Here is a 17,390-nt window from a genome sequence, read left to right on the forward strand (position 1 = left end):
CTCTCTATCTTGATTCTGCCTTCTTGGAATTCCTAAGCTGAGCACACTCTGCTCATCCCAAATATTCAGGTCTAAGGCATTTCCAGACCATTGGAGCTGATAAACCAAGGCCTTGTATCAGCTATGAAAACCAACCTTCAGACCTTGATAAAAAGAGGCTTCAGAAGTGTTGATGCTTAGTTTTCAAGTCACTAGAACACAAGCAGATTAATTGTTAACTTTCTACCATGAGTGTTTACTGGGAACACAGAGATGGAAGATTTAAGAACTGCACTTAGGGGAGCTTCAAGTGAGGGACCATTTGTGCTCTGGGAGGAATCTCAAACATTAGCAGATCTGGACCTGTTTCAATATAGTTCTCCTTTTGTTTGGGGCTAAACTTCTGAAACCCAAACAAGAAATCTGGACAGAATCCAGTTTGAGACTGAACTGAACTCAAGATATGACACCTTACTGTTTAAAAAAAAACAAAAAACAAAAAAACAGTTGAACTCTTGTAAATTTCCTAGGCCGCATTTAGATTACAAGCAAGGAGGAAAAAGGAGAATTGTGTCTAAGTGACAAACAGAGAGAAACATGGGAGCTTCCAGGGGGCAATTCAAGAGGTTCTACTGATTCAGGATGAGACCCTTGAGAAATCCTACAAGATGACACTCCTTTATTTTTTTTTTTTTATTATGTTTTTTTTTTTTTAATTTTTAAAATTTTAAAATCTTTAATTCTTACATGCATTCCCAAACATGAACCCCCTCCACCTCCCTCCCCATAACATCTTTCTGGGTCATCCCCATGCACCAGCCCCAAGCATGCTGCATCCTGCGTCAGACATAGACTGGCGATTCAATTCACATGATAGTATACATGTTAGAATGTCATTCTCCCAAATCATCCCACCCTCTCCCTCTCCCTCTGAGTCCAAAAGTCCGTTATACACATCTGTGTCTCTTTCCCTGTCTTGCATACAGGGTCATCATTGCCATCTTCCTAAATTCCATATATATGTGTTAGTATACTGTATTGGTGTTTTCTTTCTGGCTTACTTCACTCTGTATAATCGGCTCCAGTTTCATCCATCTCATCAGAACTGATTCAAATGAATTCTTTTTAACGGCTGAGTAATACTCCATTGTGTATATGTACCACAGCTTTCTTATCCATTCATCTGCTGATGGACATCTAGGTTGTTTCCATGTCCTGGCTATTATAAACAGTGCTGCAATGAACATTGGGGTACATGTGTCTCTTTCAATTCTGGTTTCCTCGGTGTGTATGCCCAGAAGTGGGATTGCTGGGTCATAAGGTAGATCTATTTGCAATTTTTTAAGGAATCTCCACACTGTTTTCCATAGTGGCTGTACTAGTTTGCATTCCCACCAACAGTGTAGGAGGGTTCCCTTTTCTCCACACCCTCGCCAGCATTTATTGCTTGCAGATTTTTGGATCGCAGCCACTCTGACTGGTGTGAAGTGGTACCTCATTGTGGTTTTGATTTGCATTTCTCTAATAATGAGTGATGTTGAGCATCTTTTCATGTGTTTGTTAGAAGATGGCACTCCTTTAGATGTTCAAGGGATCACGGCACAGCCATAAAGGAGATGGGAACAATGGATCCAAGTTCATAAGGCCAAGAGAGAAAGCTGAGCAAGAAAGAAATCCAAATTAAAAATGGATCTTTTGCCAAAAAAGGGAATAATTTCTCTCCATTCAAAGGGGTTCAGTTCTAACCACAGAGGTCTTGGTTCCAGTGCCTCTATAGACAGCAGAACAAATTTCAAACAAAAATATAAACCTGTTAGGGCAACTTACATACACAACATGGATTCATAAGAGACATTTGCCATCTAGATAAAAATTCAAGACAAAGTAGAAAAAACAGCCAGAGGGAAAACTGCAAAGAAGAATCTCTACAACAACCATACTCTAGGTTCTAATTCCTTTCTAAGCAGAATTTGCATGAGGTGACAGATCAAGGCTTTATCAAAAGCTGCATCTTTGGAATTCCCTTCTCCCCTGAGGAGCTATTTAAGCTGAGGTCTAGAAGTCTGGAAATTTGAAGTGAGACATGGCTAGCTCTTTTATATTCTTTTCCATTATGGCTTATTACAGGATATTAAATATAGTTTCTTGTGCTATATACTGAGACCTTGTGTATTTTATACATAATAGCTGTATCTGCTAATCCCCAACTCCTAGTTTGTCCCTCCCCTACTGCCTCTCCCCTTTGGAAACCATAAATTTGTTTTCTGTCTGTGTGTCTGTTCTGTTTTGTAAATAAATTCATTTGTATCATTTTTTTTTTTTTAGATCCCACATGTAAGTGATATGATTCTTACTATGATAATCTCTTTCTTACTATAATAATCTCTAGGTCTATCCATGTTGCTGCAAATGGCATGATTACATTATTTTTTTTATGGTTGAAGCTCTGTTTCTAAATTTAGCACCACTATTAAGACATGTAGGGCTTCCCTTGTAGCTCAGTCGGTAAGGAATCTGCCTGCAGTGCAAGAGACCCGGGTTTGATCCCTGGGTTGGGAAGATCCCCTGAAGGAGGAAATGGCAACCCACTCCAGTATCCTTGCCTGGAAAATCTCATGGACAGAAGAGCCTGGTGGGCTGCAGTCCATGGGGTTGCAAAGAGTCAGGCATGACTGAGCAACTAACACTTGCTATTAAGACATGTGAGCTGTTCATTTACTTACTGCCTCCCTGGCTGCAGCTTCATTATAGGCTCCATAGTCTCCATGAGCAGGAGAGCTGGGTACTGTGGGGAGGGGAGGGCCTGCTGTGTGTTGGGGGTGCTTAGCTGCACCCATTCACTTGCTGCGTCTCAGGTGCTGGGCTGGGCACTGGGACACATGGGGAGAACCAGGCATGGAGCTGCCCTCTGGAAATTAATGGGACTGGTAAAGCAAGATGTTTTTCCTCCACAAATGCACGTGAAGTCACATCTGTTATAAATGCTTGGGGAAAAAGGCACTGGGTTCTTTGACACTCTCTAACAGGGTAACTGAGCTAGTCAGGGGGGCTAGGGGAGGCCTTGGTGAGGAAGTGACAATTGAGCTGCCATCTGAAAGATGACAAGTTGAGTAAGCCATGGCGAGAACTGAAGCTTGTTCCAGGAAGATGTGAAAGGCCCTGGGGTGGGGGCAAGAGAAGCAAAGACAGGAAATGGTAGCAAACATCAGCAGCTGATAACTGGTATTAGGATTGCCACCCCAAAGTATGGTCCTTTGGCATGGGCTTATTTTGAACTGAATGCAACTGTGAAGAAGCAGATGTGGAAAAAAAAAAAAAAACAAACCTCTGCTTTTCCCTTATTTGTCCAAAAGCAGAACATCAAGGTCTTCCCAACTGGTGCTAATGGTAAAGAATCCTCCTGCTAACCAGGAGATGCAAGAGACTCAGGTTCTATCCCTGGGTTAGGAGGATACCCGAGAAGAGGAAAAGTCAGACATGACTGAACACCTATCAACAGCAGCAGGACATCATTTGCAAAGGCGTCTGCCTTCTCTCTACCAGGAAGCACAGAAGTTAATTACCAGAGGCAACCCTAGACCCTCATCAGCTCAGAGATGGCCCTTAATTCTTAGCCCTGATCTACCAGTGTGTACGGTCAGTCACTTCAGTCATGTCCAGCTCTATGCGACCCTATGGACCGTAACCCACCAGGCTCCTCTGTCCATGGGATTCGCCAGGCAAGAATACTGGAGTAGGTTGCCATGCCTTCCTCCAGGGGATCTTCCTGACGCCCCTGACCCAGGGATTGAACCCATGTCTCTTATATCTCCTGTATTGGCAGGTGGGTTCTTTACCACTAGCACCACCTGGGAAGCCCAATCTGTCATAATCAGAGGTTAAAGCATCTGCCCGTGATGCGGGAGACCCGGGTTCAATCCCTTGGTCAGGAAGATCCCCTGGAGAAGGAAATGGCACCCCACTCCAGTACTCTTGCCTGGAGAATCCCATGGACGGAGGAGCCTGGTAGGCTACAGTCCACGGGGTCGCAGAGTTGGACACGACTGAGCAACTTCACTTTCAGTTTCCTAGTTGCCATCTCACAATCTGCTAACCCTCAAAGCTCAAAGTCCTTTTCTTTTGTCTTGTCACTTCTCTGCAAAGAACTGTTCTTTGCTGAGATAATACAGAAATTCAAGGTCTAACCACCCCTTTGAATTACTCATCACTGAGTACTCCCATGTGTATTGCCTGGAATGCATGCACTAAAAAATATGGTTCCTTTTCTCTTGTTACCCTGTCTTTTTTCAGTCTACTTTGCAAGACTCCAGCCAAGGAACCTAAGCTGCATAGAGGAAAAGTCCCCCCCTTTACCCCTTTCCTGCCTTGGGATGCAGTAGGGGTTTTATGTTGGAAAAGAGGTCTAGAGAGTGGATTGGCCATACCATACAGGATTTGGGTTTTAAGTTCAGGTGCCATTGAAAAGACAAATGCATGGAGCATAGGAGTGGTTTATGATGTACCACTTGCTTAGCCAGCCTTGATTTTCTGTCCTGATAGAGGCCTGCTTTCTGACTAACCCCCAACCAACCAAGCCAGGAGTCTGGGGAGGGAATGGAATCCCAGCGGTGGCCATGCTATCCTGAGCCTCCGAGAGGCAGTGGTCCAAGGACTTCAGGATTTCAATCCCGTGGTCCCATAAAACCAATACATTTGAAGCCAGACGTGAACTAACACGTTTACTGTTAAATGTTTGATCTTGTTTTCTTAACTTAATCTTTGTGATCCAGCCCTGAAGATAATACAAACAAAAACTATGTGATGGCCAGTAACACTGGATGGCAAATTTACTCTCATTTGATAAAATTTATACTCTAATACAGAATAATAAATCTCTGTATTATTTCCAAACACACTGAATTTTTCTATCAGTTCAGTAAACATTATCTTGAAGTAAGCCTTTAGGCACTACTCTGTTAATAAAAATATTCCTGCCTTCAGATGGTGCTAGATGAGCAGCTGAGGCTGAAAGTGCTGATACAAAGCAAATTAACTTCAGAGGCAGAAAGAGTGTGAAAGTGTTAGTTGCTGAGTCATATCTGACTCTGTGACCCCATGGACTGCAGATCGCCAGGCTCCTCTATCTATGGGACTCTCCAGGCAAGAATACTGGAGTGGCGTAGCCAGTCCCTTCTCCAGGGGATCTTCTCAACCTAGGGATTGAACCTGGGTCTCCCGCATCACAGGCAGAGTCTTTACAGTCTCAGCCACCAAGGAAGCCCTAGAAAGAGCATGGGGTTCAGCAATAAACAGAAAAGTTTTCGATCCTGGTTCTGTACCTGCTTGCTGAAGGAGAAGCCATTGGGCCTCTCTGAGCCTTGGCTTCCTTATCTGAAAATGGGCTATGGTCCTTAGAGAGATGTTGTATCCAAGGAGATCCCATACATAACATGCACGGGGCGGGGGTTTGGCTCGCAAGACTGTCATGGTGGCAAGAAGGCTGGTGCTGGTAGAATAATCTGGAGAGGACAGCCACAGCTCCCTGTGGGCCAGCAACCCACCCAGCTGCCTAGTAAGTAGCTTATATACTATATCCCAAGGGAACCGGAACCATGAAAAGGAAAATATTTCATACAGAGGGTTTCCCAGCTTAACCTCTGCTGAAACGCCTTTATTCTCATCTTGAAAGCATGCAAACAGCTGCAGATGATTTCAGGCAGGCCTGCAGAAGTCGGCCGTGTTCTCTCTCTGGGGAGGCCAGTGGGAACGATAAGAGCAGCTGCCAGGGGTTTCACGTGGAGAGCCGCTCACATCCAAAAGTGGCCAAGGGCAAGTGTGGCTGCCTCCGTTGGCCCCGCTCTGACCCGTGACCTTGAAAGGCACTGAGAGATTTTCCTACTCTCAATTTCTTTTTCAAACAGACCCAGAAAGTGGCCACGAGAGATGATTCCCACGGGCCAATGTTCAGGATACAGGAAGGGGGGCCATTTCCAGACCTACAGCCTTGGCCCCGGGGGCACTCTGGGACTGGGGCGTGCAGGACTGTGACTCCCAGGGGCAACCCTATATCCTGCCGGCCTGGTTTTTGTTTTGGTTTACCTGTTTGTTTCCTTATTTTATTTGGCTGTGTGGGATCACAGTCGCATCATGTGGGATCTCTTGTTGGGCCTCGCCAGCTCTCTAGTTGTGTTCCCCTGCTCAGCAGCTCCGAGGATGTGGAATCTTAGTTCCCCAACCAATGATTGAACCCACATCCTCAGCACTGAAAGGCCAATTCTTAACCACTGGGCCACCAGGGAAGCCCTGCCCGGTTTTAAGATCTCTGCTTTGGCAAGGTTTGATCCCTAATTTGACAGAAAAGCCTGAAAAGTCACCTAGTCACATTAGGGACCTTCAGTTGCTTGATGAAAGTTTGTTGGCTCTCAAAAGCTTCAACTCCTGTAAGATATTCATCATAACCTCTATTCCCATTTCTTCCATTCTAGATTTCCAGACAAGGTCTGTTGGAACATCATTTGACGTCAGGAGGCAGCATGACTTGGTTTCTGGGCACAGCCACCCTTGACTCACTCAGCAGAGCGCTTCTGCCTCATGGAAAATCCTCAGACTAGCGCCTTCAAGTCACCCGTGAAAATACACTCCTTTTCTAGGCTGAGAGGGGCCTGCACCAGCCTCACGTGTTTTTATCATGTGTCCAAGATAAGGACATCATAGGAATCTTTGGAATTATTCAGGCTCTCTAAAAAGGTTCCTTGAGATAAATTCTAAAAACCATCCCTCCTTCTGTAAGAGTGCCTGGGTGGCCTTCAAGGGGCCAGGGAGCAATTTAGGGTGTCCACGTATCAGGGGCTAGGTGACATGGGCTGACATAGGGCTGCCCGTTTGGGGCATATGTAGCTTCTGTGTGGGACACAGTAAAAGAATGAAAACTAAGCCATCTATTTCCAGGCCTTTCTCAGGCTACCCACTCCTGCCCATGCACTCTAGAAGGGAATCACCCTGTTCTCTGAACAAAAACCTCAGCCCATTTCTTATAAAATGATTCTGCAGAGTCCTATGATAAACTGCCTCAGTTTCCTCCATGTGACTGAGAAGAGACTAGATCCAGAGACAAACAGAGAAGCAAGTAGACAATTATCAGCTTCTTCTACATGGGTGGCGGTCTGCTGCATGACCTTGTTCATCACTGTCTCATCTTTCTAAAACAGCAGCAAGGCAACCTCTGCCTCCTTCTGGGCCCAAAGATATCAGGCCTGCTCTTTCAAACCTCAGCTTAAGTCAAGGCCAAATGTCTAACCCTTGGAAAAGAAAGGAAGTGTTAGTCTTTGCGACCTTATGGACTGTAGCCTGCCAGGCTCCTCTGTCCACGGGATTCTCTAGGCAAGAATACTGGAGTGGGTAGCCATTCCCTTCTCCAGGGGATCTTCTCGACCCAGAGATCGAACCCAGGTCTCTTGTATTGCAGGCAAATTCTTTACTGTTTGAGTTGCCAGGGAAGCCCAACCCTTGGAAAATCAGATTTATAAAAGGCCTGAGATTGCTGGCTGAAGGGAAACCCAGTTCTCTGTACCTTTCTTGATAAAATAGCTTAAGTTAGAAAAAAAGGGTGCTGTGTGTTGTTGTTTGGATGATTCTCCGCTATCATCCTCATTCCCACCCCCTTCACTCTTTTCCTCCAGCTCTCAGCTTTCAGGGCTAATCATATGCCTCAGAGGCTACAGTCCTAGAGAAAAAAAAAAAAAAAAAACAGAAAAGGGAGATGGGGAAGGTGAAAGGTATTTATAATTGGTTTTGCTCCTCCCCATAAGAAATGGAATTCAGTTAAAAGGCCTCTCCATCACAAAAATGCAAAATTACTCTGCCCATCACCTGCCAAGTCAGAGCAACCTCAGAGCAAACCTGATTAGCTGGGTAGCCCCAAATGACAGGCCTATTTTACCATTTTTCGTCTTTCAGATTTTGTTTTCTCAGAACTCCTGAATTGATTCATGCAAAGCAAATGAGATTTCATAATAGACTCTGGGACAATGCCACCCCCTGGGAGCAAACCTATTCACGAACCGTGGGGTGAGGTAATGCCGCCCATCTGCTCTCGGGAAAGCCGGGTGCCCTCCGAGCCACTAAAGGAAGAAGGGCTTGAAGCCCATCCTGGGGAAGTGGGGGCGCTGAAGGCTTGCACCTTCTCAGGTTTCCTTCCTCAAGATAGTTTCTCAGGACACTCAGAAAAACATCTCATTCATAACTGCCTGGAAACTTGAGCCATTTTTTTTTTTTTACTGACGGTCATTTCACTAGTTCGGAGGAAGTGGCTTTCCCTTATCCAGCAAACCAGATGTCAGGAGAAGGAAGAGATCTCAGAACAAAGCAGATGGCAGAAAAAGCAGGAGGCTGATGTGAGCCGAGGGCTGCGGGGCGGCTCCGGATCTACGGTAGTTTCTATTTACTTTATAAATGGATTCTGCAGGAAAAAACAAAACTATCTTTTTTCTTTTCTTTTTTTATATTTATTTTTTAATTGGAGGAAAATAGCTTTACAATGTTGTGATGGTTTCTGCCCTATAACAAGTTAAAATCAGCCATAATTATACATGTATCACCTCCCTAAGCCTCCCTCCTCTCCCCCAATCCAGGTCATCACAGAGAACCTAGCTGGGTTCCCTGTGTTATACAGCAACTTTTCACCAGCTATCTGTCTTACACATGGCAGTGTCTATATGTCTATGAAAACTATGTTATTTCTAAAACACCCCTCTCTTCTTAAACTTCTTAAACTGTCTGGATCTTTAGACTTAGCTCGGAAATCTCAAGAATGAGTAAAGCTTTCTTCACCATGGGGATAAATTTGTTGTTAGTTTTTGTTAGTGGTGGTAAGTGGGGGTAATTTTTAAATGCTGTCCTTATCCTGCAATGAGACAAGCAAGGCAGGGACAGCATTCCTTCCTGCCTGCCTTCCTTCCTTTCCGTCTTTCCTCTTTTTCTTTTCTCTTTCTTTCTCTCCTCCTCTTATCCTTTCTTCCTTTCCTTCTTTCTTTTTTTTTTTTTTAAGAGGAAGATCTAATTGTTAAATGTCAAAAAGTGGTTATGAAAGCAATAGCTCATTGAAAAACCTAACTGAACAGTCTCTGTTCTATATATCCACAGCTGGGGTGGGGAGAATGTTGGCATCTTTTCCATAGTGTATATAGGTATTTAAACCTGGCTGAAATCTTGGGAAGCACAGAGGTGTGTGCAGCAGGGAAGGGGAATTGCTGCAAAGATCTGGTGACTGTACATGGTCTAAGGTCATACTACTTTCTTTTTTCTTTTAAACTGAAGTATAGTTGATTTACAATGTTATCTTAATTTCTGCTATACAGCGGTGATTTATTTATTTATATATTTTTTAACAATGTTATTTTCTTGGTCTGGTTTTGCAAAAGGACAGAAATTCAGCTTCTAATCTGAATTGTGATCTTCATGTCATTCCTGACAGTAGTTTGAAAAAAGCTTGGCTTGTGTGCCAGGAACCTGAGCTCTAGAACTGTCTCTGTCACTCACCTTCAGCAGGTCACTGACCTGCTCAGTTTTAAAAGGCAATGCAGGAAACGTGGGTTCGATTCCTGGGTTGGGAAGATCCCCTGGAGAAGGAAATGGCAACCCACTCCAGTATTCTTGCCTGGGAAATTCCATGGACAGAGGAACCTGGCAGGCTACAGTCCATGGGTCACAAAGGGTCAGGCACCACTTAGCATGAGGCTGCATATAGTAGGTACTCAATTTATTTTATTTTTATAACACCTTCATTGAGATGCAATTCACATCCATAAAATTCACTCTTTTAAAGCCTACAGTTCAGGGAGTTTCAGTATATTCACAGACTTGGGCAACCATCACCACGACTCATTTTTTGATGAACGCGTGAATCAGAGATTTAAAGGTAACTTGGCTTGTGCCAGGCTGTATCCTGAGCACATGTTGTAAAATAATCATGTGATCTCCCCAACAAATCTATGACTCTGGTCCTATGACGACCCCCACTGTATAGTAAAGTCAGCTGAGGCTTGTGCCCAGGCAGTCCAGCTGGAGAGCCAGCATTCTGAACCAGTTCGAAAATCCTACGATCCTATTATGAGTCTGACATAGTGAAGTTCCTTATTTATTACATTACTGTGTGGGTGCTGAGTCACTTCAGTCGTGTCTGACTCTTTGCAACCCCATGGACTGTAGCCTGCCAGGCTCCTCTATCCATGGGATTCTCCAGGGATACTGGAGTGGGTTGCCACACCCTCCTCAGTGGATCTTCCTGACCCAGGGATCAAACCCGAGCATCTTATGTCCCTTGCATTGGCAAGTGGGTTCTTTACCACTAACGCCACCTGGAAAGCTCTTTACGTCATGAACACTATGAATAAAAATAACAGCCTTCCTTTTTCATGTTTATGACAAATTTGCTGTCCTGAACCCCAAAAATATCTCTTTCCCAGGAAACGGCAGGAGGGTGGCTACACCCCTGGATACAGGGGCGCATCTGGCTGATTCTGGGGTCTCTACATTTGGCACTTAGTGAAATCTCAATAAATGACTGGCAGATAGGGTAAGAACTGTGCCTGCCATGCATTATACATGGACCACCTAGAAGTTTCCATTTAAGCTAGTCAGAAGGAAGAGTCAGGTGCCTATGGCAGGCTTAATAACCAAACCCAAATCACATTAGCCATCACCAACTGGTGCCCAGAGACCCTGGGACCTCAAATTGGCATTAATGCTGCAGAGTTTTTGGATTTTTTTTTTTTTTGGAGCAGTAAGAATGAATCAGTCTGGATAAACCAAGGAGAATCATATCACCCTCCATACACAGAAAGAGTACCATGAGACTGCCTGGCTCTCTCCACTCTAACTGAAAATCAGATTTGAATGTTTGATTTCAGACATCACACGTTCACTGATTTGACGGGCTTGTTTGAATAATGTTCTATCAGTACATTTAAGCTGGCTGGGAGGAGGGGAAGACTCAGAGATGGGCTAGTTCGATGCCATGCCCAGCCCTACTCCAGGATCTCAATTCTCCTTCCTTCTAAGACTATAACAGCCATCACTTTGCCATTGCTATGGCTAACTGCTGTGATTCAGCCCTAAGAAAAAAGCAAATATCCTGATGTCAGTAAATAGCACAAAATGGGGATGGGGTGACGGGAGGGAAGAATTACAGTAATGCATTTTCATGCTTAAAAAAAGGTTTTCTTCCCCCTCTCCCACTTGCTTTGTGAAACTTCTCACAAACAAAGGGCTATTCTTGTGCGTGACGGCTGGCCATATGTGATCTGCTTTCAGAGCTCAGGGTCCATGTGAAATCCCAGGGTGAAAAGGAAACTCAGCCGGAAAGCCTGGGGTGGCTGAAGGGAGAGCTGGCTCCTTTCTGTTTCTAAGGCATGCCACCAACCCAAACACAAGCAGCTGGAGTTCAAAGCAGGCCTCCTCGTGGGATTCTCCCCCGACGGAACTCAGAGCTAGCAAGTCTGTGCAAAGGAAGACTGCCAGGGTCCTCTAAGTCTGCAGGATTTAATAACTAGGTTTCCATCCTACATCATCTATTCGGGATGACCCACTTAGACAATGTCCTCCATTTACAATGGCTTTCAGAGAGGTCTCTGGGAAGACGTTATGAGGCTTCCCGACATCTCTTTGCCCCTCAGTACAAGTTCCAGGGAAAAGCGGAGCTGCTACCTGACAATGATGTTTATAGAGAGCCAGCAGTCAGAACACTAAAGATTCACTATTTCTGTTCTCAGGACTGTTACTTTCTGATTTCTCTGCTTTCCTATTGAAGTTCATCAGTTCAGATCCCCACACATATGGTAGGGAAAACTGTAACTGTCAGAAGTAAACATCAGCAGAAATCTTGGCCAGAAGTAGCTAAAGGATGTGATTAGGCAAGATATAAAACTGGAGAGTAATCCAGGTTACCTAAAAGAATTGAATGGGAACCCAAACTGATATTTGTACATTAATATTCATAGCTATTATGAACTATTCACAATAGCCAAAAGGTGGAAACATCCCAAGTGTCCATCAAAAGGTGACTGGATAAACAAAACGTGGTATATACACACACGAGTATTATTCAATCACAAAAAGTTATGAATCTCCAACACATGCGTGCATGCTCAGTCGTGTCTGACTCTTTTCGACCCCATAGCCCGCCAGGCTCCTCTGTCCAGGGGATTTAATTCCAAAACATGCTACAATATGGCAAATTTGAAAACATTTTGCTATATAGAAGGAGCCAGGCAGAAAAGGACAATTACTCTTTGATTTTGTTTGGGATGATTAAAAGGTTTGGAAAGATGGTGGTGATAGTTGTATAACATTGTAAATGTACTTAACACTACTGAGTTTTGCACTAACAGGTGGTTTAAATGATGAAATTTTATGTTATGTATATTTTACCACAATTTTTTTTTAATTAGATGGTAAGATTCTCAGAAGCTGAGGTTCCGTCTTAGCCATCTTTGCACCTCTAGCATCTAGTATATTCCAAGCTCAGAGGGGCAACTTCACAGACGTCTGCCAAACAGACCACATACACAGTAGAATGGTTTTAAAGTTAATGCTATAGTAGTTTATGAGGCACGCCGACCCAGGTCTCTGACATCTCAGGGTCCAAACCGTATCAGAGCTATCATTCCAAGAATTCACAAAATGATGTCATTTGCAGAAATAAAAATTCATCCAGCTATATTTCTCCAAAAGCTTTATGTCCATAGAGATTCTATACAAATTCACAGAGATTTTATTTCTCATCCCACAGAGGTGAACATTGGCATTATATTCCAGGTCATTAACAGTAACACTGAAATGGCCCCAGACCCACATCTACTTGGCGTAAGACAGAGGCAGCTCTTGATAAGATTTGAAAGTCACCTGTGCAAAAATGCACAGATTTGGAAGAGGTCTATTGAGTACTTTTCCCCACAAGCCTAAACTAAAGCACAAGGACTGCATTTATTCAACACATATTTACTCAACACCCAATCTATGCTATGCATGTGCTCAGTCGCTCAGTCCCGTCCGACTCTTGCGACCCCATAGACTGTAGCCTGGCAGGCTCCTCTGTCCACGGGATTCTCCAGGCAAGAACCCTGGAGTGGGTTGCCATTTCCTTCTCCAGGGGATCCTCCCGACCCAGGAAACGAACCCAGGTCTCCTGCATTGCAGGCAGACTCTTTACCAACTGAGATGCTAGGTGCCCACCATTCAGGGATGTGGTGTTTAGTGGATTTTCTCAGATTCTCAAACTGTGACAATCAATCTAAACAGTTAGTTCATTTCTAAATCACTCCTGGCCAGAGGACATATTACTTAAAAAAAAAATGTTCTGCTCACCAGTTCCAATGTGTGTGTGTTTGAGCGGGGAGCAGAGGGCCCTCCCACCACCACCCTCCCCCCACAACAAGCAACTCTAGGACCCCAGCTAGACGTCCTGCAATTCCGTTCTGCCATTATCTACCTGGAGAGAGCATCAGATCCCACATGTTAAAGGGCTCAGTCCTACAAGATAGTCCCTGCTCCATTTCAAATGCCAACTGCAAGCCCGGACTATTATCTGTGCTTTTGACCAACCAGCTATGGATCTGAGATTCCACGACCCCCCACCCTTGTGCTCAATTAGCTTGCTAAGGCAGCTTAAAGAACCCAGGAAATCTATGCCCTAGATTACTGACTTGTTATAAAAGGATCTAACATGGGAACAGGCGGATGGCAGAGATGCACAGGAAAGGGCAAGGCGCTTCCACGCCGTCTCCAAGTGACTACTCCTTTGAATCTCCATGCGTTCACCAACCCAGAAACTCTCAGAACCCTGTCTTAGTGGTTTTTATGGAAGTTATATTACATACATGTGTTGTCTTGATTTGTCTGCCCCTTGTGTGTGTGTGTGTGTGTGTGAGCGCACACTCAGTTGCTCAGTCATATCTGACTCTTGGTGACCCCATGGACTGTAGCCTGCCAGGCTCCTCTGTCCATGGGACTGGCCCAACAAGAATACCGGGGTGGGCTGCCACTTCCTCCTCCAGGGGATCTTCCAGACCCAGGGACTGAACTGGCGTCTCCAGCATCTCCTGCATTGGCAGGAGCCGCCCTTGTCTGCCCCATGGTTCCCCTTAACGAAACACACCTTCTGCCACTGCCTCCTTCTGCCCTGTGGTCCAGAGGCGCTGACATCCCTTTGGCTCCAAGAGAGTGTGTGACCCAAGCCTGGCCAACAGAACACTCTGTCTTCCCCCGACATCCTCCCTCTGGAGCCATGACGGGTTAAGAGAACCAATCAGAGCCAAAGAGACTCCATCCTGAGACTGGTTGGGACTGAAAGGAATTGAGAAAATGGGATAAAAGGCTGGAGCTGCTGTCATCGTGATACCACAAGGAAAAGAGCCTGCCAAGAACAGAGCGAACACAGAGGAAAACACAGCTGAATGGGGATGGCAGGACACTGATGATGTCATCTGAAACCCTGGATTCTGCCCTGCCTGAAACCCATCCTTGAACTTTTCAGTGATCTGAGCTTTCGAGCCCCTTCATAAGCCAGTTTGAGTTATGAAGTCCTTGGCTTCTAGTGGTAGCATTTCACTTCCCTTAAACACACACACACACACACACACACACACACAGAGAACTCAATTTACATTTTTTAAAAAACCCTAAACTGCAAAAAAACATGAACTTTTTTCATTTTTACTATATTACTTTGACTAATTACAGTGCTTATTATAATTTTCAGTTATTTTTAATATATTGTACAATTCATTATGACATTCTAATCCATTCATTATAACAGGAAGAAGCAACTAATTAGATAGTGCAATTTTCCTATTTATAAGTCTTTGAGGAAAGCATCAGGAAATGAGACCTTGCTTCTAATATCTCACTCAACCTTAAGCCTGGAAAGTGTCAGATACAGCTGTGTTATTTGTTACAAAATGGTTTGGCTCCATCTTTAGAAGTAAGAGTAAACTCAATACCAAAACATGCCAATAGAAATTCAAAACGAAATACAGGGATAACTGAACTATTCTGTACCTTGTCTGCAACTGTTTGCATTTGTCCAAACTCAACGATACAGCAAAAACAGAGAGTTTTCACTGTGTGTAAATAAAAAGTGAATGAATCTTAAACAATATATATATTTTTATATATCAACAACACAAACTGTCCAGGATCTGAAAAACCACAAGAATCACACCCATTACTTTATAAATCAACACACATGAATCTGAAAGAATTCTGAAAATGAAGTCATCTGTCTAGAATTAAGAATTAAGAGGATATTTTAGAGGAAGTCTGTATTAATCACGGACAATACCCGATCTTTGTGAACTTGTGTGTAACTCATGCTTCCTCTTTTTACTTCACTCTCACTAGAGGCAAAATACAGATATTTCCCTCCACTTTTTGACTTGGACTAGGAGCAGCACACAAATACGGAAACTGTACCCCTAAGCCCTGCAGGGGACAAGATGCCTCGCCAGAAGTGGTCCTGAAAAGAAGCTCCTCTAATAGTTTTCAAACCCTAAGTTTTCAAACCGTAAAGTATATTCTTCCACTTTACCCCTATGTTGACCTACCTTGCCAACAGGTTCAAGGTCAGTGGCAAATAATTTGATCAGATTTGAAAGCCGGGCCTGTATAGCTTTCCTGTATCCAAAGCTCATGAGCTGTATACTTAGCTTTCTGGCAATGCATCCGCAGTCATTACTAACTAGTTTAGAACTAATTATAGCATTAAATCATCAGGTTAAAAGCCCAGAGAATGTTCCCACTTAAGCTTGCCTCCCTGAGAAGAAAAGTGCTATATAAATGGAAAGTCCTAAGGTATTACAGTAATTACGAGAGAAAGAGAAATAATTCACAGCAAAATTGGAAGTTGACACCAAATAGCATTTTTGCAGCTGTTTTGATTTGGTTTTCTTAAAGTCGCCCAGAGAAACACACCTTCAGCTATTTAGAAATTTCCAGTGTCTGAAACGTCAGAGATGTGCCTTTTTCTTTCCGGATGACTCCAGTGCCTGGAGTTCAGAAAGGTAATTTTCCTAAAGAATAACAGGAAATGTGCCTTAGTGAGTCTGAAGCCCTAAAGGTGTAAGTTCCCTGGGCGGGCACCCAGCAGAATTCCACAGTCAAAGCAGGCAACCCAGGAGACCTACCGTAAAGAGAGAAAAGAACATCCAGGTGGCAATCATGACCTTGACTCTCCCTCAGTTACGACCTGATCTTGGGAACCAGCTGCTTCTAAAGCTTCACCCCGGGTTTCCCTGTCCTCAGTCAAACGTCCGACGTAAGGACACAGCCCTCTGCAAGGTCACAGCATTTCAGGTTAAGCGGCACAGAGCTGGCAACCTGTGTATACACGTACCTGGCAGACACCGCCCCAGAAGCAGCGTACACACTGCAACGTGAACCGGCCCGACTTCTCCGGTTCAAAGGTACCGTTTGGAACCATGTTAGAGCCTTCAAGGGCAAATGAAACAGGAGTGTATTTATTTGTACACAGCTACTAATTATCGGATTACACTTTATCAGATCAATTATGATTCAAAAAATTCGAGGTGTGAGTTGCATTCAAAGGTAATGGGGTAACAGAGCCCTGGAGAGGCAGGGGTTAGGACAACTGTTTTGTTTTGGTTTTTTAAGTTCTGATGGCTTATTTTATAATACAGACACCAGAAAGTGACCTTTAAGACGGTTTCCCTCTTGCAAAGCCACTGGCTCTGCACAGTAAGAAGAGTCACTGGATACTTGTTTACAGTAAAGACAAGTAACTCTATTAATTCAAACAAAGGAACCTTTACAAAGAGAGGAAGAAAACTTGTTTAGCAAAGTGGCAGGCACAAAAAGAGACAAGCCCTTCATGAAAAGTGAGACAAAATGAAGTCAAGACACAGATGCTCCTGTTAATGGGACAGGAATAGAATTCTTGCCAACTAAGACATGAGAGTCAAAAATCCTACGTTTTAATCGGCTATATCCCAATACAAAATGCTTTCGGTATTAAAAAAAAGTGAAATAAAAATTTCAAAATCCTACTTTTACTGAGGACTACTATTAAGGAGGATTAAAAATAAACAACAAACCAAAAAATACCGTCATCCTGTTTTTAAGAGATTTGGGAGAGCAGCATGGGAATTTATAGTCTCAGCCTCAGTCAGAATGGCTAACGCCCTGCTTCTAAGGCCAGCGGCAGCCCCTCAACCCACTGGCCACCAGAGTCAATCAGTACTTCTCACCGAGTCAGGACTTGCTATATTCTTGCCCTATTTTTTTTAATTGGAGGATAATTTCCTTACAGTGTTGTGTTGGTTTCCGCCATACAACAATATGAATCAGCCAGAAGTAGACATATGTCCCTTCCCTCTTGAACCTCCTCCCCACCCCTTCTAGGTTGTCACAGAGCCCCGGCT

The 17,390-nt window shown here is 44.0% G+C and overlaps 1 protein-coding gene across 8 annotated transcripts in view; it reads right to left on the bottom strand.

Annotated features, from left to right (window-relative positions):
• Positions 1 to 17,390, bottom strand: part of PALM2AKAP2 (PALM2 and AKAP2 fusion) — a 515,750-nt gene that overhangs the window by 60,536 nt on the left and 437,824 nt on the right. The window contains exon 1 of one of the 8 annotated variants that reach the window (XM_060408931.1): positions 16,137 to 16,308. The exons of 6 other annotated variants lie outside the window; for them this stretch is intronic. In XM_060408931.1, coding sequence (XP_060264914.1) covers positions 16,137 to 16,172 — 36 coding nt within the window. In that variant the 5' untranslated portion in view covers positions 16,173 to 16,308. Of the gene's footprint in view, positions 16,309 to 17,390 lie in introns of those variants that run through there. One more of the 8 variants, XM_027964125.3, reaches the window with a different exon arrangement.

The sequence above is a fragment of the Ovis aries genome, chromosome 2 (genome assembly GCF_016772045.2).
Source record: "Ovis aries strain OAR_USU_Benz2616 breed Rambouillet chromosome 2, ARS-UI_Ramb_v3.0, whole genome shotgun sequence".
NCBI lineage: Eukaryota > Metazoa > Chordata > Mammalia > Artiodactyla > Bovidae > Ovis > Ovis aries.